Source organism: Oncorhynchus tshawytscha, linkage group LG28, assembly GCF_018296145.1.
Source record: "Oncorhynchus tshawytscha isolate Ot180627B linkage group LG28, Otsh_v2.0, whole genome shotgun sequence".
Lineage (NCBI taxonomy): Eukaryota > Metazoa > Chordata > Actinopteri > Salmoniformes > Salmonidae > Oncorhynchus > Oncorhynchus tshawytscha.
Window position 1 is genome coordinate 28,887,723 of NC_056456.1, and position 26,301 is coordinate 28,914,023.

Sequence of the window (26,301 nt, forward strand, 5' to 3'; positions counted from 1 at the left end):
CCCAATCATTTTTGAATATTCGATGAGGGCTGTTGACGTCAGCCGCCTGTATTCAATGGAGAGACACGACGCTACTAGCCTCATCCGATATAAATTGTTTTTTTCTTCTTAAAGTTGCCGTGATGTCACGTACCCTACTTATATCAGTGCACTTGTAACAACTTAAGCATTACGAAACTTCTATTCAATCAAATGAACCTCACGTAGCAAATAATCCATTATTTATTCGTTGACAAAATCCCTGGGTCGCTTCCCTTTTCAGTTCTCTGCAGCTAGCGACTGGAATGAGCTGCAAAAAAACACTCAGACTATAAATTTTATCTCCATCTCTTCATTCAAAGACCCAATCATAGACACTTACTGACAGTTGTGGCTGCTTCACGTGATGTATTGTTGTTTCTACCGTCTTGCCCTTTGTGCTGTTGTCTGTGCCCAATAATGTTTGTGCTGCAACCATGTTGTGATGCTGCCATGTTGTTGTCATGTTGTGTTGCTGCCATGCTGTGTTGTCATGTGTTTTAATCCCAGCCCCTGTCCCCGCAGGAGGTCTTTTGCCTGTTGGTAGGCCGTCATTGTAAATACGAATTTGTTCTTAACTGACTTGCCTAGTTAAATAAAGGTAAAAAAATAAAAAATAATATTCAACACTTTCATTGACCTCCATAATCCTTGCTTGGTGGGCAAAACAACGATGAAACGCCACCTGCTGGAGGGAGACAGATTTCCCCCCGTTGGGCTTCTCTTCTCCTTCTGGCTTTGATCAGTGGCTTTGATTGGGGGTCATGTGACGTTACATAACCAGGCTCCAGCTCAGTATAAGGAAAGTAGGCTGCACTGTTCAGGCATTTGACGACGGGAAAGCAACGAATAAACCACGCTGAAGGTGCAGGTAACGTCACTGAAGACATATCTCAACATAAGGAGACAAAATCCTGTTTCTGTTCATCTTTTTTTGTTGCTTTGATTCGCGAGTGCATAGGTCGTTAACATACCCACATTCACAGTGTTGAAATGAAGCGATAGTTGTTACAAAATATGTAAGGTTGAAGCTGATTTAGAAATCAGGTTTACATCCAGCATTTTTAATGTGAGTCAAGGACGTGTCTGAGTGCCACGGTTGGCCTGATGGAAACATTGAATTTGTCGGTAAACTTGACAAATGTCGACAAAATACGCTAAATGTATTATGCGAGAAATTACGGCGGAAACGCCTTTATGCACAGATTTTGATGTTCAGAGTGGAAGAGGCGAAGCGAGAGGTTTTACTCAAACTAAAATATGTCCACGGAGTGGGGTATGTTTGTATGGAGGTCCGAGTGTTGCATGTGGTTAAAAAAAGTAATTGATCATTCGCTACGTGAGGCTTATTTTATCGAATAGAAGTTTCGCAATGGTTAGGTTGGTATTCCCTGCTATAAGTGGACGCACGTGGCATTTCGGTAACTGTGGAAATACAACTTTTAATCAGTTGTGCCTGTTGTAGAGCGATGGACTCATTAGTATGGACATTGCCACTGAGGGCTACAAAGATGCGCCATCAATCTAAATGGCCTGTTCATACGCGTATCAGCCCTCTCATTGTCTAGAATGTCCCACCTGTTCTCGCCTGCTTTCCTTCTTTGAGAACATGTATTTCCATTTTTAGAGCGGTTACTTGACTATCTTACCAATATAATAGACCATCTTTGATATATTAAACCATCCTATCGAAAGTCACACGATACAGGTGTGTGGTTCTCTCACTACGACTCGAAAGCATGCAGTTTATTGGGCTACAGATGAAATAAGTTATGAACTTATGCACGGTAATGATCTTTGCTCCTTTCCAATAAATATCGAGGTTCTTATTCTGGTGACATGATGATTGAGTCTTGGCTGCTGTTTTGACAAAAATTATGAAGTCAGTGCCAGCCCTTTGCAATTTTTGACATGGGGCTGTTAAAATATTTAGCAATTTCATAACACATTTCCTGCTACTCTACCAATTTTGCCTTTGGGTGGAGAAACATTTTGCAGTTTTGAATGTGATATCTGAGTTAGGGTGACTAACAAGATGAAATTCGGTAACGTGTATAAAAAACAAACATTCCACGTGATTTCACAATGCTGCTGCAACAGTTTGGGTCTCACGGTGCGTCAATTTCAGATGGTTAAGCATTGCACCTGTAGTAGCATTACTGTATTTCAATTCCACCTCGCAAAGTTTGTATTTCCTTCTCATTTAACTTCTCGAAGTTTTGCCATACAGGACTTTGCTGCTGTCCCTTGCCTTTCTCACCCGTTAACAAAGATCAGGGTTGCCAGGTCTAGTTAAAAATTCAAGAGTGACGACTCCTAAAAACCAGCAAATTCGGTTTTCAATCAAAATAATTGTGAGTTGAAGAATGTCGCAAGTTAAAATATTAATTGCCCTTATTAAACTCTCCAGATAATATTCCATCAATGGATGTCGATTAACTATAGACAAATCCGACAATAGCGTTTGAGTGTTGAAACGAGGATCTTGAAATCTCTGTGCAAGAAACACTTGGAAGAACTTCAAAATGATGTTATGCTTTTTTTTCTGGCAATTGTGCCAGATGTTAAGACTACAAACTTATAAATACAACTTTTTTATGCTAGTGGATGTGGGATGCAATAGATCCCAAATTAATACAACTGTCCCAGACTGTTTGGAATATTTATTTCTCGCATAGAATAGGTTGACTTTTGTACTATGGGGGATAGTAGATTGACATAGGCTAGTGCTTTTACTGTTCGTTAGGCCTACTTATCTTGTTGGCTGGCAAAGTAAATGTGGACAGTTTTTCCAATATCTTCAATATGCACCTCAAAGCATCCTTCACTCGTGCTGCCAAACACCCTCGTAAAACTGACTATCCTACTGATCCTCGACTTCGGCGATGCCGTTTACAAAATAGCCTCCAACACTCTACTCAACAAATTGGATGCAGTCTATCACAGTGCCATCTGTTTTGTCATCAAAGCCCCATATACTACCCACCACTGCGACCTGTATGCTCCCGTTGGCTGGCCCTCGCTTCATACGTTGCCAAACCCACAGGCTCCAGGTCATCTACAAGTCTTTGCTAGGTAAATCCTCGCCTTATGTCAGTTCACTGGTCACCATAGCAGCACACACACCAGCAGGTATATCTCACTGGTCACCCCCAAAGCCAATTCGTCCTTTGGCTGCCTTTCCTTCCAGTTCTCTGCTGCCAATGACTGGAACGAACTGCAAAAATCACTGAAGCTGGAGACTCATATCTATCTCATTAACTTCAAGCACCAGCTGTCAGAGCAGCTCACAGATAGCCCATCCAACTACACCATTCCCATACTGGGGTGCAAAATAAATAAATACAGTATCTCAACTTGCACATTCATCTTCTGCACATCCATCACTCCAGTGTTTAATTGCTATATGGTAATTGCCTCGCCACTATGGCCTATTTCATTGCCTTACCTCCCTTACCTCATTTGCAGACACTGTGTGTATATATATATATATATTTTTTCCCCTACTGTATTATTGACTATGTTTGTTTATTCCATGTGTAACTCTGTGTTGTATGTGTCGAACTGCTTTGCTTTATCTTGGCCAGGTCGCAGTTGTAAATGAGAACTTGTTCTCAACTAGCCTACCTGGTTAAATAAAAAAATTGCATAAGGACGCGCGCAGTTGTTTCCCAGATGTCTGTCTTCACTTGTAGCCTGTGAGAAAGACCCGATCACTTGATGGAGAGCCATGTTAGTGAGAGGTGCTTCGGAGCGCGCAGCATTCTGCACCAAGGGTACAACGGCCACTGGCCACCATAGGAATGGATTTTTTTTTTTAGGGTGCATTATGGCCACACAGAGAATGCCGCCATGAAATTCTAGACATTATCAAATTGTGAATTAGATACTTATGAAGTGTGGAATATTTATTTGTTAATTGCTCAACACAGAATAGCCGCATGTGCGCACTCCCTCAAATCGTTTGGAGAAAATATCCTTTATTTTATTCAGCTTTGTTCAATTGTATTCTTCATAATTATAAAATAATGTGATAGGAGAATTATGTTCTCCAGGTACATTACCCAATTTAATTATATTACTCTGTCTGCAAACCAGAATTTGTAAGATCCTGGTCGAATGAAACAGACTGAGGCCCAGCTAAAATAGTCAAAGGTTTATTCACGGCAATGTTCTAAAGTCAAGAATATAAAACAATTCATTTTATACTGACTTCTCACGCCCACACAAACATATGCACAAACACATGTACTGCTACGCGCACACTGTCAGTCTCACTATCCAGCTGACAGATAGTCAAATCTAATTTATTTGTCACATACACATGGTTAGCAGATGTTAATGCGAGTGTAGCGAAATGCCTGTGCTTCTAGTTCCGGCAATGCAGTAATAACCAACGAGTAATCTAAGCTAACAATTCCAAAACTACTACCTTATACACACAAGTGTAAAGGGATAAAGAATATGTACATAAAGATATGAATGAGTGATGGTACAGAACGGCATAGGCAAGATGCAGTAGATGGTATTCGAGTACAGTATATACATATGAGATGAGTAATGTAGGGTATGTAAACATTAAGTGGCTATTGATATATTTACATCAATTTCCATTATTAACGTGGCTGGAGTTGAGTCAGTGTCAGTGTGTTGGCAGCAGCCACTCAATGTTAGTGGTGGCTGTTTAACAGTCTGATGGCCTTGAGAGAGAAGCTGTTTTTCAGTCTCTCGGTCCCTGCTTTGATGCACCTGTACTGACCTCGCCTTCTGGATGATAGCCGGGTGAACAGGCAGTGGCTCGGGTGGTTGTCCTTGATGATCTTTATGTCCTTCCTGTGACATCGGGTGGTGTAGGTGTCCTGGAGGCTAGGTAGTTTGCCCCCGGTGATGCGTTGTGCAGACCTCACGCTATAGATAGTGACCTTGTCCTTGAGACGTACTCCCCGTTCTCTCCCAAATCTCTAGTCAGGTCGGCACCAAGCTCAGTCTGTTTAAAATACCATAAAGACAAATTGTTTTACCCTAATTCTGACTAGGACTACACATTTATTGATTGATTTTATACATCAATTATAATCAATTATGTTTCAGGGCGGAATATTCTAATCATTCAATTAACAGACAATTCTCACCTATCATAATGCCACGGAATTCTAAGCAAATCTTGTCGGCTAAATGAAGTAGTGTAGCCCACAGCCAATTGGCATAGCCAGATCAGGACCTAACTCTGAGTATTCTGTTCTGAAATAGACTACATTTTCTTCATATCATGCTTCTTTAGACCTGTCTAAACTAAATAATGGATTTATTGTGAAGGCGTAGGCTATATGACATGGATTTATTGTGAAGGCGTAGGCTATATGACATGGATTTATTACTTTTTTGTAAATATAGATGTTCTAAAGGTCTGCATCAGTGGTTTTTGGGAAGCCAGGAGATGCTAAATGTGTAATGCCAATTACTGTGAGATCTACAGTTATTTGCTTGACAATCACCAGTTGGTGATGAACAATGCCTTTTCCAGCATGATGGAGCACCTTGCCATAAGGCAAAAGTGTTAACTTAGTGGCTCGGGGAACAAAACATTGATATTTTGAGTCCATGGCGGAAACTCCCCAGACCTTAAGCCCATTGAGAACTTGTGGTCAATCCTCAAAGAGGCGGGTGGACAAACAAAAACCCACAAATTCTGATAAACTCCAAGCATTGACTATGCAAGAATGGGCTGCCTTCAGTAATATTATTCTCAACTTTTGGCCATGACTGTGAACTATTTGCTAGAGCACACATGCCAAGACCAGTCGGCACATCCACTATATAAAACAACATTCTTACAAACAACCATTCGAGTTGAAAATGTGACTTTTTCGGTACATGGTCATTTTAACCACGAAAGTAATTTTTATTTGCACTACGTCATCACGCACATTTTTAATGAGGATTTTAGAATATTCGCATTAAAATCCGCCGGCAATTTGATGGAAATGGGTAAAATGTGGGTACATTTTGAAACGCTGACATTTTATATTTTGCTACTTTGTATTCTCTCTGGGCTGTCATGTAGGGCTGGGCGGTATACCGTATTTTATAATATACCGGTATTGATGCACGGACCGGTTTGGGTTTACTTTTTATAACGTTATTTGAATGTTTAATGTGATACGGCATGTGTAATGTCCATTGGGAAAAAAAAATAAAAATAAATGACTGCGCTACTTCAGCCGGCTCTCTGTCAATGCCGCTTTCCACATAGACTCTGTCACTCAAGGAGCACATTTGTTGTTTGTCTTTTCTTCGCAAGTTCAGCCTAAATATTGTAAAGCCGCTAATGCTAATCGCTAGCTAATAAATGTACTGAATCAGAGCAAATTGGCTATACAGCCTGATAATACCAGTGTTGGTGTAGACCTAGATCAGCATGTGTGTGCAGCTGTGACTTCTAAATCAGAGGAATGTGCAATGTAAGAATGTTAGCTACTTCATGTAGTTAAGAGAGAACATTCAATGTAGCCAAAGATTATAGGGTCCCCTAGGAAACACTGGTCAACACTTTGGTGTCCACCCTGTCACAATAACTCCTCCCCGTGACATTTTCATTCATTGTCATGTCAAACACTGTATTCAAAGTGCCCACTATTATATTCCAACTATAAAATTTAAATTATCATTCTATCCTCCAAGTGTTTTGCTCTAAATCGCAAGTCAAATTGCAATTGCAACATTTGGTTCGAAATGAGGCCTAGATGGTTTGACAATATTGTGCAGCCCTACGTGGCATTGTGGAAATGATCTCAAATGAGTGCAGAAAATGTATAAATGATTTTGGGTTGAATTAAACCATATAAAACAATCAGAATGGAGAAGACTGATTTTTGTAATCCTTAGCACCCTAGGGTCGTGCGTTACTCATAAAGCAAATGTAGAACTTTTTATTATTCAAAAACATTAAGTACCATCATACCATCCAATTTTTTTCAATACCGTGATGATATTTTGTCCATATTGCCCAGCCCTAATTTAGTGCACATGCATTTTGTTTACATCACAATCAAACTTGTGTGTTTTTGAGTTTGTTGTGATTTCATGAATAGCCTAGTTGCATTTCATGCAATATGTTATCCTTTTCAGATCAAACAATGCTGATCCTATAGGCTACAGAAATGTATTTGACCAACTACAAAAGCAAAACACTAAACTGCAAAGTTTGGGCTATAAAACACTCATCTGCAATCTATTCAATAGACAAACAAATAAAGCAATCAAATCAAACAGAAGTTGGCAACTTTTTAATTGTGACAACTCTCTTTCCAGGGATCAGAAGAATGAATTTCCTCATGGAAACCCTTCAAGTGATCGTAATGTCGATCTATTACAACATGGAGGCGGTTGTCCGACTGTTCATCCCACCCAAGAACAAAAATGTCACCGGTGAAATCGTCCTCATCACTGGGGCGGGCAGCGGCATTGGCCGGCTCCTGGCTGAGAAGTTTGCCCCCCTGGGCGTTTCTCTGGTCTTGTGGGACATCAACCAGGAGGGCATGGAGGAGACTTCAAGGCTAGTGCAGGAGAAAGGGGCGACTAAGGTCCACTACTACTTGTGTGACTGCAGTGACAAGTCCGAAGTCTACAGAGTGGCTGACAAGGTGATCCACCTGATTCTTATCAACTAGTCTTCCATCAAGACTATACTTTGCAGAATTAGTGTTGCTGCTTTGTTGGGTAATTCTCAGGAAGCCTTATAGTCTCCTGTGATTGGATGGCAGTGATATTAAATAGATTCCGGAGGGTTGAAAACTGCCCCAAACTGCCAGGGTACACACCCACATTGAACCCCAAGACTGAAATCTGAGCAACAGAAAAACAGATGAGAAATCGACCAGTTCAGTCCCTCTTAAAATACCCCCCCCAGGTTCAACCTGTTACCCATGTCCATAATTACACAGCAACAATGTTATATAATCCTTTCCATAAGTGAGTCGCCAGGATGTAGGAAACAAAAAGATGTGGTGTGTTTTTGAAGTAATGTGGTAAGTTAACACATGTCTATGTTTAGGTCAAGAGAGAGGTGGGGGATGTAAGCATTCTCATAAACAACGCAGGCATCGTCACGGGCAGGAAGTTCATGGATGCACCAGACTCCCTCATTGAGAAAACCTTCGAAGTTAACACCATGGCACACTTTTGGGTGAGCAAATGAGATGACTAGTGCACATCTGCGCACACTGTCTTGTCTGGTTTCGCTCACTTGCTGTCTATCTGTCAGTGCAGGCATTTTAAATGTGAAAGCATTATCCTAAATCCGCCAATATGTTTCTAAAAATTTGATGGCTCTAACCTCATTGTAGGCCTATGTCCCTTGTAGTGTCAATTCCACCCTCACCCATCAAATGAACACAGATCTGTGTACTGATTCATATTTCAAGTTCTCCTGCTAATTTCTCTCTAGACATATAAAGCCTTTCTCCCAGCGATGACTGCCAACAACCACGGTCATCTGGTCAGCATTGCCAGTTCAGCTGGTCTGATTGGTGTCAATGGGCTAGCAGGTAAATCACCTACTATGCATGACTTACTCCAATGTTCCTCAATACTGGACCTGAAGAGTGACGGGATGTGCAGGCTTTTGTTCCGGTCCAGCACCAAGACACCTGATGATGGCTAATCAATGTTTGATGACTGGCTTAATCAGGTGTTGGTGCAATGCAAGAACAAAAGCCTGCACAGAAAATCTAAGGACATTTGTCACATGCTTCGTAAAGAACGGGTGTAGACTAACAGTGAAATGCTTAGTTACAGGTCCTTTTCCCAACAGTGCTACACACCCTGTAGCCATTGTGCAGAACATTACCTTTGTCTATGCTGTTAACTCTGGCCAGTACATTATGCAATCAGATTCCTATCATGGAGCTGATCGATACATGTTATCAGTCGACCTCGAATGGGGTAGAGGTTTAATGTGTAACTTATTGTACTACTGTACTGTAGTTGAAAGTTCCAAAAACAGACTGAGGTAGATGGACTGAAAAAATGGTTCAAGGACAGTCTATTTCAACACTTAATTGACGTTGACATTGCCAATGCAATTTCACAATTTAGTATAGACAAACATTATCTTGCTGTAGAGACCTTTGTTTAACCTGCTCTAAAACTGTTTGCAAATACATGTTTCCCTCTCCTGATAGATTACTGTGCCAGTAAGTTTGCTGCTATTGGCTTTGCTGAGTCTGTGGCTCTGGAGCTGCTGGCTACTGGGAAGGATGGAGTCAAGACTACCATAGTGTGTCCATTCTTCATCAATACTGGCATGTTCGATGGCTGCAATACTAAGTAAGTTATTTGCCATAAGGTGTTATACGGGATTTAATTTGATGAAGTTGTCCAATTATTTTTAATGCTTTTATAAAGGGTTATCCTCTTTGCATATTTTTTTTAAAGTTTCTCATTAAAAGTTTGAGATTGAATCCTGCTAAAAGGGTTTGCATCCATGTAGAAAACTACTTTAATATGCAATCTCTTTAAATTGCCAGGGCCAGTTCTGTTCCTTTGAAACTCCCTACGAGAGACTTTTGATATGATTTTTTTTTTTTGATTGACCTTGTCTCAGCATTGACAGGGCAAAATAGGTTGCGTTGAGGCAGGACTTACAAAAGTTCTGGGAGACTTCCTCTCTGAGCTGTGTGCTTGTGAGTTACTAATGCCTATTGTCACAACACTATGTATAAAAGGTCACGCACATAGGTCAAGTATGTGGACTGATACTCAACGTTGCTAGTCAAAATTGCTAGCCCTATGGTACAATTAAGTGATAATGCCAGAGAAGCCGGAGTTTGGAGGATATATTGGCAGGGGTGTTAGGCAAATCGTTCCAATATATCCTCCAAACACTGGCTTCAAAGGCATTATCACTTTTATACTATGATTTACCAACATATTCAAATAATGATTGACATATTTTCATTCATGTAATTTTGATTAATTTATTCATACTATTTCATCCTCCCACAAGATATAGTCCTGACACAAATCTAGCGTTCCTACCCAAGCCGGCTGGTCGTTCGTTCTATCAGTTTGGTTGCCGGAGACGCGACCCAGTCGTTAGTATGGCAGTGGAACATTTAGAACGGTCTGGCAACGTTTTAATCCCTTGCTTGCTCGCTAGCTACCCAATTACGGCTAACTTACAGTAACGTCAAACAGTGCAGCCAGAATAACAGCGAAGTAGCTGCATTTGCGTTTGTTTAATCTGTTTTCTAGTGACATTTATTTGGATACATCCATAACAATGAGCTAACGATGCACAATTTCACCTGGCATAGGAAATCTGCTCTCTCGTTGGGACACTTGTTCAGAGGAGCTAGCCAACAACACAGCTAACACAATCACTTTAAATTGAAGCTGGAAAGACCGCAAACTCGCTGCATTTTGTTTTAGCTGTTTCTTTGTATATATCCATAAGTTATGCCAGCTGATTCATGATTTACACTGGCTGAGAAAAGATGCATGTCTGTCTCCTCCCGACATGTTCATTATTAAGGGACACCAGAAGATCAAATTTCAATATTGAAACAATGTCGTTGACTGACAACAAGGTTTATACAAATCTCCGTTCAAAAATCAATGCTAGTATAAAATAAATGGGAGATCATGTATAGATGCTTTTTATAGTAGAGATGAAGTTTATAAATTGCCTGGCTGGGCTGATGAGACAGTGGATTGTGAACTGAGATGGAACAGAGTAAATAGGCATTTGAACGTCATAGATTTAACCAGTGGTAACTTGTGGAATGGATACCGACTAGAATGCAGTTTTAACCAATCGGCATCCAGGATTATACCCACACGTATAATTTATCACTATCAACAACAAACAGAAGTGTGTACTGTACACAAGAAGAAACATTACATACTATGGACTGGCTACAGTTGTGCTAGTAGGTAAAATAAATTGTTTCCCCCACAGGTGGCCTCTCTTGTTGCCGATCCTGGATCCAGACTACGTAGCAAACAAGATCATTGAAGCCATTTTAACTGACCAGGTCTACCTTCTGCTCCCAAGGACCATGTATTTTATCATAGGCCTGAAGAAGTGAGTCCCTTTATGTTCTTCCACTCTACACTTCATGATGGGATAGCATGCTGGGTTTAGCTATTTGTCGCACTGCCTCAGATCTGCTGCACAAACACGCACAATGACACTGTCAGTCACTCCATTCCAATACTCAGAAATGGTTACATGCTCAAAATGCACAGTAATGTCATACCCCTGGTCACAAACGGTTTCCTTCACTATTCTATGCCCAGGTAGGGTGCCCTCTGTCTAGTTTTCTAGCCTCCCTCCCTGACACAAGTTGTTTACGTTCAAATCTTTCAATTAGCATAGTCCACATCTTCCCTAGATGTTACTTTTTGTTTTTACTGTTCCTGACCCAAACTAGCTTGTTAGTGAGTCTTCAAGTCTCGGACAGGATGTTGAATTATTTACTGTAGTAAATACTGTAGTAATTGACGAGGAAGGATGGACAGCCAAACATCTGGTTTGTGACTAGCACTTGTAGAGAAACCAAACCACCCCAAGCTTTAAGTCGAAGCATTTTTATACTGTTGGTGTATGTGGACCCAAGCATTTGAGCTGGGTTGCCAAGCAACAGCTTTAGTATTTTGTCTATGGACGAATGCATTGCCAGGCTAAACTGAGCCTTTATGAAGCTTGTTACTCCACTACATCAGGTAGGCTGTCAGTTCTGATACAGTTCAAAGACACTTGTTGCACGTTATTTTCACAATGTGGTTATTTGGGGGCACATATTAATGATCACAGGTTCTGGTTGAAAATGTCACTTCAGATCCACTATTGTTGGTTATTCATCTTAGATGGTTAATGCACAAAGAGTGAAGTGAGTGTTTTGTAAAGTTGCTGACCTCCCTTCACCGTGTCCTTATAGCTCCTTGAGGTGGAAGCAGGCAGCTCTCCTGGGGAAGTACCTGGGTGCCTTCGAGAACCCAGAGCACTGTGAGACAACAAGCCTTAAGCTGCAGTGATCTTCACTTGAGCCCCTTGCACTCTGACCCTCGTTTAACCCATGCCTATGGTCAACAAACTCACTCACCCTCAGGGTGTGAATTGTGTTTTCTGTAACATACGAAGCCATTCGTGCATCAGCGTCACTGGCTACCGATAGCATGTAGATTTAACGGTTATGTCTACATTTCACACTGTTAAGAGGGCTCTGAGGTGATCTGTTAGCATAACATTTACATTATCCAACAGCTTGAGGTAAATTGTCAGCATTGAATTCCCTGATACCTCTGGTGAAAATTGAATCTGCATAGTGTTACTGCATTATCACTAGTACTGAAGGTACATTCTGTCACTTTATTTGTGAAACAGACCTAACTCAAAGCCCTGCCCTGTAGAAGGATTGTTCATGTGCATTGATGAATTTGTATACAGATACATATTTTAGGGAACTAGTGAGAGTGAGGGAGTTTGTTTTTGACTACTGAATTATGAAAATCTGTCAAAGCTGTTTGAATGTTTCACTTGGGCCTAATGCCATTGTTAAAGAGGCATTGTGCATCAATTAAATACCTGTTACAGTATGTAGAAATGCACTTTTGTGGTTGGGTGTATCTTCAACTTTTTATATGGCCATAATTGTAAATCCCATTGGGATGTGACTACTTCAAGAATTATAATAAAAAATGTGTTTTTGTAAGACGAGATGAAGTCATCTGTTAGTCAAGGCTCTACAATCATTCAGCAAACCTTCACTCATACCCAGTGCAAACCTAGTCAGTGCTAATACAGTCGTTACAGGGGTGTATTTAATGAGGGGGAAACAACCTGATACACAGCTGGTATGATTCTCATTGTACGACAATCATATATATATTTTCTTATCTACACCATGCATTTCTATCAGAACTTTTGGTAATGTTGTACCCTCCTGAACATGCCCCTAGAAATGGGGAGACAGTTTCTGTTGTAATGGCAGGGCCACTTGGGTACACCCCAGAGCATATTGCATCGATCATATAACAAAAATCTCCTTTTCAATTTATTTTGAAGGCTATCAAAAGGTCATCAATGTCCCCACTCTGCCAATGTGACATCACAACACCTTGTCTTTGGCTGTATTTCAACAGTAAGCTGAATGTTGATCTTTTTTTTAACTAATTGGTCTTATTGCCCAATCCGATCAGCTCTGAAGAATATCTTATGTGAAAAGTTCTGAGGTGTTGACCAATTAGTGGGGAAAACAGATCAGAATTAGGCTGCCTTTGTATCATGACCAATTAGTGGGGAAAACAGATCAGAATTAGGCTGCCTTTGTATCATGACCAATTAGTGGGGAAAACAGATCAGAATTAGGCTGCCTTTGTATCATGACCAATTAGTGGGGAAAACAGATCAGAATTAGGCTGCCTTTGTGTCTCCGTACGGCTGGCAGGTACCGGTAAATGCTTACCAAGCTATCCAAAGGCCGGCAGATGGCGCTATTGATCTGGAATTGATGGTTCCATCTTACGGTCCAAACGCATTGTATGCAGCTGGCAATACACCCGGTCCATACCTAAAACATTTTCTATTATGGCTGCATAGGTGTCGATTTCCTACATTTTAATTGCGAGAAGGAGGAAATAAACCGATATGAGTACGTTCTTTGAAACACCATTTTCCACCACCAGGCTAGTGGCTAATGCTACTTCCTGTTGCACCCTGAGTTCAGTCAGGGGTAAACCACACTGCCGCAACCTGATTGGCTGAACGCGATACGTAACACCCGAGACTAGCATTCCTAGGCATTAGCCACTAGCTTGGTGGTGGAAAAGGGTGTTTTCATAAAGTATGCATATATTCTGGCCTTCCTGCCATTAAATTTAGTTAAGGAGGAAATCGATGCCTTTGCAGCCTGACTGGATAATGTTTTAGCTACGAACCAGTCCAGGAGAATACAAGTCTATTACCGGCTTCATATAATGCGTTTGGACGGTAAGATGGAAATGACTTGATCGCCATCAGCCAGCCTTTGGGCTGTTGCTGAACACTTACTTATGCATTTATGTCAAGTACGGATGCCAATGAGCAGTTGCTGTAATAGAGGCACCTGGTTGAGTGGACTGCAAGACTACATTTAGTTGGATACAACATATTTATTCAGACCTACACCTGATTAGGACGGCAGTTGACAAATGATCTGCAACCTCAATCTCAACATTTTAAATCCACACAAGGCTTTTTGTGTTATGGAAATGTCCTTGAGAAAGAGGGCTTTTAGAAGTTTGAACAGGCTGAGTATGTCTGGTGGGGAAGTTTTGATTTGGAATGATTTCCATGGCTACTTTAGTTCCTTGAGGCCTTTGAGAATGAGTCTGAATGAAAGAGTGAGTCGTTGGCTTCATGTCGAATACAACACAATACAGCCATGACGAATATGGTAGACGTAATCACTCCCCACCAATTAGACAAAATGATTAAAGCATGAAATGGCTTCTCTTAACATAAGTAGTGCAATTATGAGGTTATTATGCCCTTTGAAATAAGTTTTGTTACTGGACTGGAAGACATTCAAACAGCGTCAATTATAACCTGAATAATTTATTGGATTTTCATCAGTGTTTTCTTCTTTAATTAAGGGGTTTAATTTAGTCCCACTGTGATTACCAGTTAGGCTAGTGATCAATTCTGTTAGTTAGGCTAGCTAACACAATAAATGACTTAATGTAGTTGGTTCTAATGAAGTTCCAATGAAGTAATTTGGACTCACTTTCTCTTCTAGACGATGTTTGTTCTCCTAATAAGCTATAAATTGCGCATTGCAGTGATCATTGATAATATGTAGCCTAATTGACTGTTTTTATCACCAGTATTATACCCGCCAAGCTTGGGATTCTGCTGGGGATGTATCTGGGAGCTTTCAACTTTATGGATGCTTTCAAAGGACGCGTCAAGAAGGTGGAGTAGAGAAGAGAAAAAAAGAGACAACATACTCTGTAATATTAGTGCCTCAAAGGAGATTAATAGTGCCTGTCATGTTTCTGTATTTGTTTCTCTTTTCACTTGTTTTATTCTTGTTTATAATTCATTTTAGTGTGTGAAGAAAAGCCTACTTACTAGTTTAACTCTGCAGACAAATTTATATGTGTAGGCTGTATTGGTAATCAAATAATTAATGTATTACCTTTAAAAAGAAAAAGTTGATGTAACATTGTGTTTCTGTAGCATAAATATATGGTGTTAGCTCACTACACTGACACGTAAGTATTGCTAAATTTGGTAGCTATTTCACTCTTGTACCGTTCAGTGGAATACGTCCTCTTTTTGGCCTAAAGGAAAAATGGAAGGTTTTTATTATTGTTGACGCACTTGGTTTTTTTATTTATGTGAACTTGTTTTAAAAGGTCCATTGTTTTGAGGTCGAACCAGTTTCACCGACAGTGATAACCAGAACCACAGATGTTGAATTGAAGTCAACTTCACAGAGTAGTATGGAGGTACAGTATACTGCAATGTTGTCATTAGTGTTTAGATTACCTCATGCGCACACATGCACAATACACATTAGAAAAGGCCTAGTAGAGAAGCTCAAAACTGTCATGTAAAGGATAATTACCTGTGTGTACTGGACTAGTTTTGTGAAGTTCTCTAAGGCTACAGTAGCCAGATGTCGGTTTCCTCTACTGCCATTAGGATAATCAATGAAGTAATAATGCACATGCATCCAGTGGCTCTGTACAGAGGTGCTAGGCATTGGATCAGAAGGTTAGGATAAATAATGTTCTGTTTTGTTGGAAAATGATCAGTTTGCATATACAGTATTTGTCCTCTGAACCTACCCTTTACATTTGAGCAACTGAGCTGTTTATTGGTTAAAGGAAGATGTTTTCTGTTGACACTGAAGAGTTGACAATATGAGCTAATCATTTTATTTCAACCATGTGTCATGTTACATATTAATTATCGCTCTTTTAGCATGTGTGTAACTGTTTATCTGAACATTATCCATTTTTAAACGTGTTTGTGTTGAAAGCCAAATGATATGGGACATTTATTAATAGTAAAAAGTTTGAAATCAAAGTCTTCTGTCAGGCTTTTTTTTAAACATTTTTTTTTTTTATATATATTTTTTTAAATATCTCCGGTGGTTCTCGAATGATCCCTGACCAGGTACTAAATGTGGTTACTTGGTGATTGTGTGATCATAGCCCCATCTTGTGGAGAATTTAAAACCTGTTCTAGTCCTGTCAATGACTTTCCTGACTAAAGGGACAGACTCACTGTTCCTAGGCCTTAATTGAAAATAAGAATTTGTTCTTAACTGACTTGCCTAGTTAAATAAAGGTAAAATAAATGTAGTGTAGGTGAGATTATTTTTAACATTGCAATACTACATTTTGTTCACTAGAGGTCACTGGTGTCATACAGAGGGGATAGACCGTTCTTGGAACCCTCAGAAGCCAAGCAGCCTGAAATACAGTGCAACAAAAATTCTAGTCTGGTACCAAAAATGTTTTCTCTTGCACAGAAATGTATTCCATTGATAGTTTAAATGCATTCATTCATGTGAGAATAATGTATTCCAGAACAGACATTTCACAATGCAAATCATAAGTGATTAAGGTTATTGTCTAAGGTGCGCAATGCCCATACATCCCTTCCCTGGCTCTCTTGATGATGTTACATGCTCTAAGCAGTGCACACTGAAAGGCTGTGCATGGTCAATCCAACGTCTGCTTTGGCCGTGCAGCATTTAAAGCCAATTTATGCTTGATCTGCATATGTGGTCAGCGGCGCCGTATGGATGGTGTGACGCGATTGCAGAGCCTCCAGAGGGATCCCGAGGCCAAAATTAGCTCAAATTTGATTGTTCACATACACATGGTTAGCAGATGTTAATGCAAGTGTAGCAAAATGCTTGTGCTTCTAGTTCTGACCATGCAGTAATAACTAACAAGTAATCTAACCTAACAATTTCACAACTACCTTATTCACACAAGTGTAAAGGAATGAATAAGAATATGTACATAAAAATATATGAATGAGTGATGGCTGAGCGGCATAGGCATGATGCAGTAGATGGTATAGAGTACAGTATATACATATAAGATGAGTAATGTAAGGTATGTAAACATTATATAAAGTGCCATTGTTTAAATTGGCTACTGATACATTTATTACATACATTTTTCCATTATTAAAGTGGCTAGAGTTGAGTCAGTATGTTGGCAGCAGACACTCAATGTTAGTGATGGCTATTTAACAGTCTGATGGCCTTGAGATAGTAGCTGTTTTTCAGTCTCTCGGTCCCAGCTTTGATGCAGCTGTAATGACCTGGACTTCTGGACGATAGCGGGGTGAAGCCCGACAGGATGCTATCGATTGTGCATCTGTAAAAGTTTGAGTGTTTTTGGCGACAAACCAAATTTCTTCAGGCTCTTGAGGTTGAAGAGGCGCTGCTGCGCCTTCTTCACAACACTGTCTGTGTGGGTGGACCATTTCAGTTTGTCCGTGATGTGTACGCCGAGGAACTTTCCACCCTCTCCACTACTGTCCCGTCGATGTGGATAGGGGGCTGCTCCCTCCGCTGTTTCCTGAAGTCCGCGATCATCTCCTTTGTTTTGTTGACATTGAGTATGAGGTTATTTTACTGACACTACACTCCGAGGGCCCTCACCACCTCCCTGTAGGCCGTCTTGTCGTTGTTGGTAATTAAGCCTACCACTGTAGTGTCTGCAAACTTGATGATTGAGTTGGAGGCGTGCATGGCCACGCAGTCGTGGGTGAACAGGGAGTACAGGAGAGGGCTGAGAACGCACCCTTGTGGGGCCCCAGTGTTGAAGATCAGCGGGGTGGAGATGTTACCTACCCTCACCACCTGGGGCGGCCCGTCAGGAAGTCCAGGACCCAGTTGCACAGGGCGGGGTCGAGACCCAGGGTCTCGAGCTTAATGACAGGTTTGGAGGGTACTATGGTGTTAAATTCTGAGCTGTAGTCGATTTAACAGCATTCTTACATAGGTATTCCTCTTGTCCAGATGGGTTAGGGCAGTGTGATTGCGTCGTCTGTGGACCTATTGGGGCGGTAAGCAAATTGGAGTGGGTCTAGTGTGTCTGGTAGGCAGGAGGTGATATGGTCCTTGACTAGTCTCTCAAAGCACTTCATGATGACGGAAGGGAGTGCTACGGGGCGGTAGTCATTTAGCTCAGTTACCTTAGCTTTCTTGGGAACAGGAGCAATGGTGGCCCTCTTGAAGCGTGTGGGAACAGCAGACTGGGATAAGGATTGATTGAATGTGTCCGTAAACACACCAGCCAGCTGTCTGCGCATGCTCTGAGGACGTGGCTGGGATGCCGTCTGGGCCTGCAGCCTTGCGCGGGTTAACCCGTTGAAATGTTTTACTCACGTTGGCTGCAGTGAAGGAGAGCCTGCAGGTTTTGGTAGCGGGCCGTGGCACTGTATTGTCCTCAAAGCGAGCAAAGAAGTTGTTTAGACTGTCTGGGAGCAAGACATCGTGGTCTGCGACGAGGCTGTTTTTTCTTTTGTAGTCTGTGATTGACTGTAGACCCTGCCCACATAACTCTCGTGTCTGAGCCGTTGAATTGCGACTCTACTTTGTCTCTACTGACTCTTAGCTTGTTTGATTGCCTTGCCGAGGGAATAGCTCCATACCGCATCGCGGTGCACCTCTCAAATTTTGTAACAATGTGGCGGGCTCAGCATAGCTCCATATTGACATGATTGGTTGATGATTGGTTGACTAGGTGAGGGTGGGAGGTCCTGTATGAACACAGTCACTTCCTTGACAACTTCCCTCACAACAGTTTTGCACTGCTTAGTGAAGTGCAAGAAGTATGAATTCCCTGACTTCGGCAGGGAAGTCAGGGAGGTGCACCGCGATGCGGTATGGAGCTATTCCCTCCAAGGCAATCAAACAAGCTAAGAGTCAGTATAGAGACAAAGTAGAGTCGCAAATGCTGCACTGCCAATGCAGACACAGATTGACCATGCAGCGCCTTTATGGTGATGTGGCCTCTGAGGTCAAGGCATTCATACTTCTTAACCTTCGCTGAGCAGCGCAGAGCTGTTGTCAAGGAAGTGAGTTTGTGTTTTATACAGGACCTCCCGCCCTCAGCTACCATCAACCAATTATGCCAATGTGGAGCTATACTGAGCTCTCCGCATTGTTACAAAATTTGAGTGGTGCAAGGCATAAATTGGCTCTCTGAGCTATGTACGTGGATGCATCCTTAGGGAGAGGTGAGGAGGACCTGGGTGAAAATAACCACATTAAGGATTAGCCACAATAGTGGAATTTGCTGTTGGCCTTCAAAATAGAGGTCCCCCATTGAAAGTGATTCAAATGGATACAAATAGTGGAATAATGACATATTTCAACTAGATAATGCTGAACAATGTCTTAATGTTGTTAGGTACACCCATCTAGTATTGGGTCAGACCTGCCTCCAGAACAGCCTGAATTCTTCAGGGCATTCTACAGGTGTTGGAAATGTTCCAGATTCAGAGATTTATATTCTTTATTTAATCCTTATTTTATGTTGACTGGGAACACATTCTCATTTACAGCAACGACCTGGGGAATAGTTACAGGGAGAGGAGGGGGGATGAATGAGCCAATTGTAAGATGAGGATGATTAGGTGACTGTGATGGTATGAGGGCCAGATTGGAATTTAGCCAGGACACCGGGGTTAACACCCCTACTCTTACAATAAGTGCCATGGGATCTTTAGTGACCACAGAGAGTCAGGAAACTCGTTTAACGTCCCATCCAAAAGACTGCACCCTACACAGGGCAATGTCTCCAATCACTGCCCTGGGGCATTGGGATATGGGCTAAATAGGTAAAGTAGTAGCAGGGGGAGGGATGTTGGTTCATGCTGATGCGATGGCATCACGCAGTTGCTGCAGATTGGAAGGCGGTACATTCATGCTGCGAACAACCCATTTCATCTCATCCAAAGATGCTCTATTGGGTGGAGGTCTGGGGACTGCACAGACCACTCTAGTAAACTGAACTCGCTGTCATGTTCCAGGCAAAGTTTTTCCACTCCTCAGTTGTCCAGTGTTGGTGATGGCGTGCCCCCTGGAGCCGCTTCTTGTTTTTTTTTAGCTGATAGGAGTGGAACCCGGTGTGGTCGTCTGCTGCAATAGCCCATCTGTGACAAGGATCAACGAGTTGTGCGTTCCGAGATGCCGTTCTGCACACTACTGTTGTACTGCGCCGTTATTTGTCTGTCTGTGGCTTGCCTGTTTGCTTGCATGATTCTTGCCATTCTCCTTTGACCTCAACAACAAGCTGTTTTTGCCCACAGGACTGAGTATCAATTCAACAAAACACAAAAAAGCAAAAATCTGTTAATTGCACTGTGGATGTATTATACTTTAGTATTGCATTGGGGGCATATTGTATGCACTGTAATTCCTTACCTATGGATCTTGGGTCCATAAAATGGGGCATCAGCCTACTCGGTGACACTGACAGAACACAGCTGTGAAGAGTTTACACACATATTAGTGTTGTACCTCATATTAGGGAACTTTAACTGTGGGAAATCACCTCAGTATTCAAATCAAATTGTATTTGTCACCTGCGCCGAATACAACAGGTGTAGTAGACCTTACCGTGAAATGCTGAATACAACAGGTGTAGTAGACCTTACCGTAAAATGCTGAATACAACAGGTGTAGTAGACCTTACCGTGAAATGCTGAATACAACAGGTGTAGTAGACCTTACCGTGAAATGCTGAATACAACAGGTGTAGGAGACCTTACCGTGAAATGCTGAATACAACAGGTGTAGTAGACCTTACCGTGAAATGCTGAATACAACAGGTGTAGTAGACCTTACCGTGAAATGCTGAATACAACAGGTGTAGTAGACCTTACCGTGAAATGCTGAATACAACAGGTGTAGTAGACCTTACCGTGAAATGCTGAATACAACAGGTGTAGTAGACCTTACCGTGAAATGCTGAATACAACAGGTGTAGTAGTAGACCTTACCGTGAAATGCTGAATACAACAGGTGTAGTAGACCTTACCGTGAAATGCTGAATACAACAGGTGTAGTAGACCTTACCGTGAAATGCTGAATACACCAGGTGTAGTAGACCTTACCGTGAAATGCTGAATACACCAGGTGTAGTAGACCTTACCGTGAAATGCTGAATACATCAGGTGTAGTAGACCTTACCGTGAAATGCTTACTTACAATGCAGTGTTAAGAAAATATTTACTAAATACAAAAGTTTAAAAAAAATAACACTGTCAAATAACAATAACGAGGCTATATACAGGGGGTACCGGTACCGAGTCAAATATGCAGGGGTACAGGTTATTCGAGCCTATTGTACGTATTGAACATTCATTTAGCATGCCTTACCTATGGCTCTTGGGTCCATGAAATGGGGCATCAGCCTACTCAGTGACACCAACAGAACACAGCTGTGAAGAGATTTTCACAAATGTTAGCGTCCGAGCTCTTATTGTAGGGCTCTGAAACCACTGTGAAATGAGACACAAAAGATCACCAGTAAACCTACTATGTGGTTTCACAGTCCCACAAAGAGCTACAACGTTATTTATATAAAAGTTTCAGAATTGTAATCTGTTGGAGTAACTGAGTAGGCTGATACCTATGGATCTTGGATCCATGAAACGGGGTAAGGATGCATTTTAAATGGTTTATTTTATGGCTTCTATTTCTTGTGGAACTTGACAAAGAACAGCTGGGGACAGGGCAAAAACTCCTACATCAACTGAAATAAAATACTTGTTCAAAATGCATACAATTCCATTCAATATTCATATTTAGTGGTTTTAAGGTAAAAGGACACCTTACCTGATATTGAAAGCCTTTTGGAATCCAGATTTTACACTATTTTACACTAAGTAGTGATATTTCCTGGTGACAGAAAAGGCACCATTTAGGAGGAATGAGCCAATTATTTTATTTTGTGGAAATTATATAACATTCCGACCTTGTTTAGCATTCATTATATTGTCCAAATATGGCATATGGTATCCGTTTGAATCGCTTTCAATGAGGGACTTTTATTTTGAAGGCGAACCACAAATTCCACAATTGTGGCTAATCCTTATTGTGGCTAGCTTCACACAGGTGAGAGGACCTTTCCTATAAACTTGGAGCCAAATACGGGAGTGTTCATTGACTCCCAACATCCATGCCATCGCATCACTACACACCAGACAATTCTACCGTCCACAGTGAAATGGCAAGAAAAACGGACGTCCCTTCCCTTTATTACGGTGAGTAGCCTAACCTAGGCTCATTGAAGTAAAGTGTGTCACATTGATGGGGTCTGTTATTAAATAAATATGGCATATTAACAGCGTATGTAGCAATAGCATAGGTGAGAAATTGTACCCTCAGATATCCTACCCGGCTGGCACATGATATTTCTATTCCATAAGGGGAAATAGTTTTCAAATATTCTCAAAGCAACAGGGAAAGGGGATTTTAAGTCTATTTTTGTATCAGGGTATTATGGTGTTAATTTGACCACTAATTCTAGCGCGTTCTCGAGCCTCCTTGAGCATTCCACCTGCCATCCAAATACATGGATTATGAAATGTTGGTCTATGGGACATGATGAATGCTAGCTATGACATAACAACCCCGCGTGAACTCCGCATTAACTTAGCTTTGCTATTTTGGTCCGGCGTCCGAATCGAAGCCGCGGAGGTTAACCAATGGCACGAGCCGCTCGCCTGCATATTGCCGGGGATGCAACTTTGTTGCTAAGACGTCGTGTGCCGCTCGCGCACAGGGCAAATCTCGGCGCCGTATATATGCAGGATGGCAACTGTACTGCAACCTCATCTGACAGTGAACTGTAACGGAACCCTCTGTATTTAATATTATTGATAATTTTTTGGGCTACTTTTATAGGCCAATGACTGTATTTGAGTAACTAGACGATCCAAATGATTTTACTGTTGCCCTTTGCGCACTAAACCTTGAGCACAAATCACACAGGCAGTCTATACCCATTTAAGTGCGCAGATAATTTTATGATGCAAGAAAGATGTTCTATTATTGTCAACATTAAAATGACCTTCTCTATTTTCTGATGCGTTCCACAAAAAAACATTCCTAGTCTACTTCTGGTTTTCAAGGACATTAAGCCACCACGAAACACTAGTCTACTGGCTATTGTTGCTATGTTGTTCATAATTACAGGATATTTCCCTCTGCTCTACTGAATACCAGGCTCTCTGTGACCACAGTCGATTGGTATTAGAGTGCCTGCTGGCTACAGCAACCTGCACTGTTTCTGGAATGCAGTATCATTCTGCTCAGTCAAAATAATCTGTCAACTATTGTCAGGTGTGCATCAGAGGAGACTGGTGGGAGGTGCTGTAGGAGGATGGCCTTATTGTAATGGCTGGAATGGAATGAATGAAACGGAATCTATTATGTGGTTTTGGTATGTTTGATACCATTCCAGCCATTTACAATGAGGTGTCCTCCTATAGCTCCTCCCACCAGCCTCTGGTGTGCATGTGTATAGTCTGCCATTTGAGTGAAAGAGTTGGATGTGCACCAGACCAGTATAAACCAGTATTATGTTCACTGGCCCGAATGCCTCATTCCTTAGCAGAGTGGGGAAATGGTTTTCTCTCACTTGAACAATCCATTGTTGGAGGCATTGAAGCAGTGCAGGTGTGGCGGTGAGGTGTGTGAATGTGTTCTGGGGTAGAGCTGGGCGATATAGACACAAATCTATATCGCTATATATTGGCTGGTTTATTACGATAACGGTTAATTCAACGATAAGTTTAACATTAATGCGCACCGGTTATTTTTTAAATATTACCCCTAAAACTACTACTACTACTTTCAATGTTGTGACTATCATTGTCCCGTTAACCCATATTAGCAGACTTATTTTATTTCTAACTTAACATTCCTCTAGTAAAGGCTACTTATCGTTATCAGTAAAATGTCCGTGATAAATGGTCGGTATTGCTCATTTGTGGTTTATCGTCCCAGCTCTATTCTGGGGTGTGTTACGGGCCTCAGATCAGTTTCACACATTTACATGGAGTGTAACACACTGGTACTCTTTCTGTGGTCCTTGAGTCAAAGTCCAGCTGTTTGCTGACAGTGATTTCATCCGGGTTAAATTGCCAAAGCCTGGCACTTCCTCTCTTGCCCATGCAGATTAAGCTAACCTTGCCTGAGACCTGAAGCATCCCAGTGTCAAGGCTTTAGTTCAATGGGCTAACACAGTCTCGATTCGCACTGATGACCAGGGTTCAGTATTTGGTGGGTGACACTACAAACTCCAAAAAACAGACATCACTGGCTTGGGTGTCATTTCCTAGGTAACTACAGTGTAGGGCTGGAGGTGGTGCAGTGTAGCGAGGAAGAGAGTAGGCCAGTGTGTCTTTGTACTTGGAGAAGTTTCTCTCCCCTGTTTACAAAGGCTTATGAATAATGAAGCAGCTCCCCCGTGGTGTCTCTGCTGCATCGTTCTGAACCAGAGATGTGGTTTTAATCTGTTAATTTCTTCCCTCGAGCTGCCTGGCAACGGTGTGTGCGGGAGAAACCGCTGACAGTCCTCCTAATGGTTGCTGGATACGGTAGCTGTGTGGTTCCTCATGATTTTCAAAGGCTCCTATCTCCTCTGAACGATTTCTTTCTTCTGAAGAACATATTTTCTCTGCATGCTGCTGCTTCCCTGTCTCTGTTCCTGTTTTTCATTTCTGTCTTCTCACAGTTTAAAGCTTGCTTTGTGTGTGTGTGTGTGTGTGTGTGTGTGCGTGTGTGTGCCCACATTGAAATTAAGATAATGATGATCCGTGAGGAAATTAATGACCGGAAACATTTGTTTGAGAATAAAGGCTCAATTCCAGTGAGAGGACACTGTATATTACAAGAGATAAAATGCTTAAGACATTGGAAACCAACCAATACAGACCAACCAAATACACACTTTAGCAGACCATATCAACTGCTTGATTCCTGTGTAATATGACTGGAATAGCCACAGGGATTTAGTCCATTGACTGCAGTTTGTTCTGGCTTTGCATCATTCCAGATGTGTGTTTTTTAGAGAACCTCAAACATTAAATCCAAAAGGCTTGAGCGTGCATAACTATTCACACACACCCCCCCACCCCCTCCAAAGTCAATACTTTGTAGAGCGACCTTTTGCAGCAATTACAGCTGCAAGTATAGTGGGGTATGTCTCTATAAGCGTTGCACATTTAGCCCCTGGGATTTTTGCCCATTCTTCAAGGCAAGACTGCTCCAGCTCCTTCAAGTTGGATGGGTTCCACTGGTGTACAACAATATTTAAGTCATACCACAGATTCTCAATTTGATTGAGGTCTGGGCTTTGACTAGGCCATTACAAGACATTTAAATGTTTCCCCTTAAACCACTCGAGTGTTGCTTTAGCAGTATGCTTAGGGTCATTGTCCTGCTGGAAGGTGAACCTCCGTCCCAGTCTCAAATCTCTGGAAGACTGAAACAGGCTTCCCTCAAGATTTTGCCTGTATATAGCGCCATCCATCATTCCTTCAATTCTGACCAGTGTCCCAGTCCCTGCTGATGGGAAAAATATCCCCACAGTGTGATACTGTCACTACCATGCTTCATGGTGTTCTCGGGGTGATGAGGTGTTTGGTTTGTGCCAGACATGGCATTTTCCTTGATGGCCAAAAAGCGCAATTTTAGTCTCACCTGACCAGAGTACCTTCTTCCATGTGTTTGGGGAGTCTCCCACATGCCTTTTGGCAAACACCAAACGTGTTTGCTTATTTTTTTCTTCAAGCAATGCCTTTTTTTCTGGCCGCTCTTCCTTAAATCTCAGCTCTGTAGAGTGTACGGCTTAAGGAAATAGTTATTCTGGAAAACCTGTGAATTTTTGGAAATAATTTTGCAACCTTACTCTTGGTTATTCATGTGTGGCAGTCAGGTTTTGTTCACTCCCTTCCCGAGTCAGTTTTTATGTTTTTGCCACCAGTAACATCTCCTCATTATGCTTGTAAACTTCTCACCAAATGGTAAAATCACAGATGTGAATGAACATATTTTAGGTGAGGCTAGAGAATAAAAGTCTTGAATTATTCAGTGTTTTAGGAATTGAGATTGAATTTTTTATGAGGTGACATCAATAATAGATTTTTTAAATGTCTCTGTAGTAAAGGATGATCTATCTCTACTGTATTTTACACCTGGTTACACTCAAATGGGTGGAAGTCATCCTGAGAAGTCTGGCAACACACAC

At 41.5% G+C, this 26,301-nt stretch overlaps 2 protein-coding genes across 4 annotated transcripts in view; both read left to right on the forward strand.

Moving 5' to 3' along the window:
• The first annotated feature begins 763 nt into the window (after positions 1-763).
• Positions 764-16,096, forward strand: LOC112227030 (epidermal retinol dehydrogenase 2). 3 transcript variants are annotated; one of them, XM_024391809.2, is made up of 7 exons: positions 764-889; positions 7,330-7,661; positions 8,072-8,203; positions 8,465-8,564; positions 9,201-9,345; positions 10,979-11,104; positions 14,887-16,096. In XM_024391809.2, the coding sequence occupies exons 2-7, from the start codon at positions 7,341-7,343 to the stop codon at positions 14,981-14,983; spliced, it is 921 nt and encodes a 306-aa protein (XP_024247577.1). In that variant the 5' UTR covers positions 764-889; positions 7,330-7,340; the 3' UTR covers positions 14,984-16,096. The 3 variants fall into 3 exon arrangements, with proteins under 3 accessions (XP_024247577.1, XP_024247576.1, XP_042164008.1); XM_024391808.2 differs by lacking the exon at positions 14,887-16,096 and adding an exon at positions 11,961-12,749; XM_042308074.1 differs by having other exon boundaries at positions 800-883.
• A 6,053-nt stretch (positions 16,097-22,149) lies between these two features.
• LOC112227031 (choline transporter-like protein 5-A) overlaps positions 22,150-26,301 on the forward strand; it is a 59,215-nt gene continuing 55,063 nt past the window's right edge. Inside the window, exon 1 of the mRNA XM_042308098.1 lies at positions 22,150-22,309. Coding sequence (XP_042164032.1) covers positions 22,225-22,309 — 85 coding nt within the window. The 5' untranslated portion in view covers positions 22,150-22,224. The remainder of the gene's footprint in view (positions 22,310-26,301) is intronic.

What these genes read in the sequence shown, in the direction of transcription:
- LOC112227030 (XM_024391809.2), top strand. Translation starts at nt 7,341, where the DNA reads ATGAATTTCCTCATGGAAACCCTTCAAGTGATCGTAATGTCGATCTAT. An exon ending in TGGTGTCAATGGGCTAGCAG is followed by an intron (nt 8,565 to 9,200) that starts GTAAATCACCTA and finishes CTCTCCTGATAG; the next exon opens with ATTACTGTGCCAGTAAGTTT. An exon ending in TTCGATGGCTGCAATACTAA is followed by an intron (nt 9,346 to 10,978) that starts GTAAGTTATTTG and finishes TTTCCCCCACAG; the next exon opens with GTGGCCTCTCTTGTTGCCGA.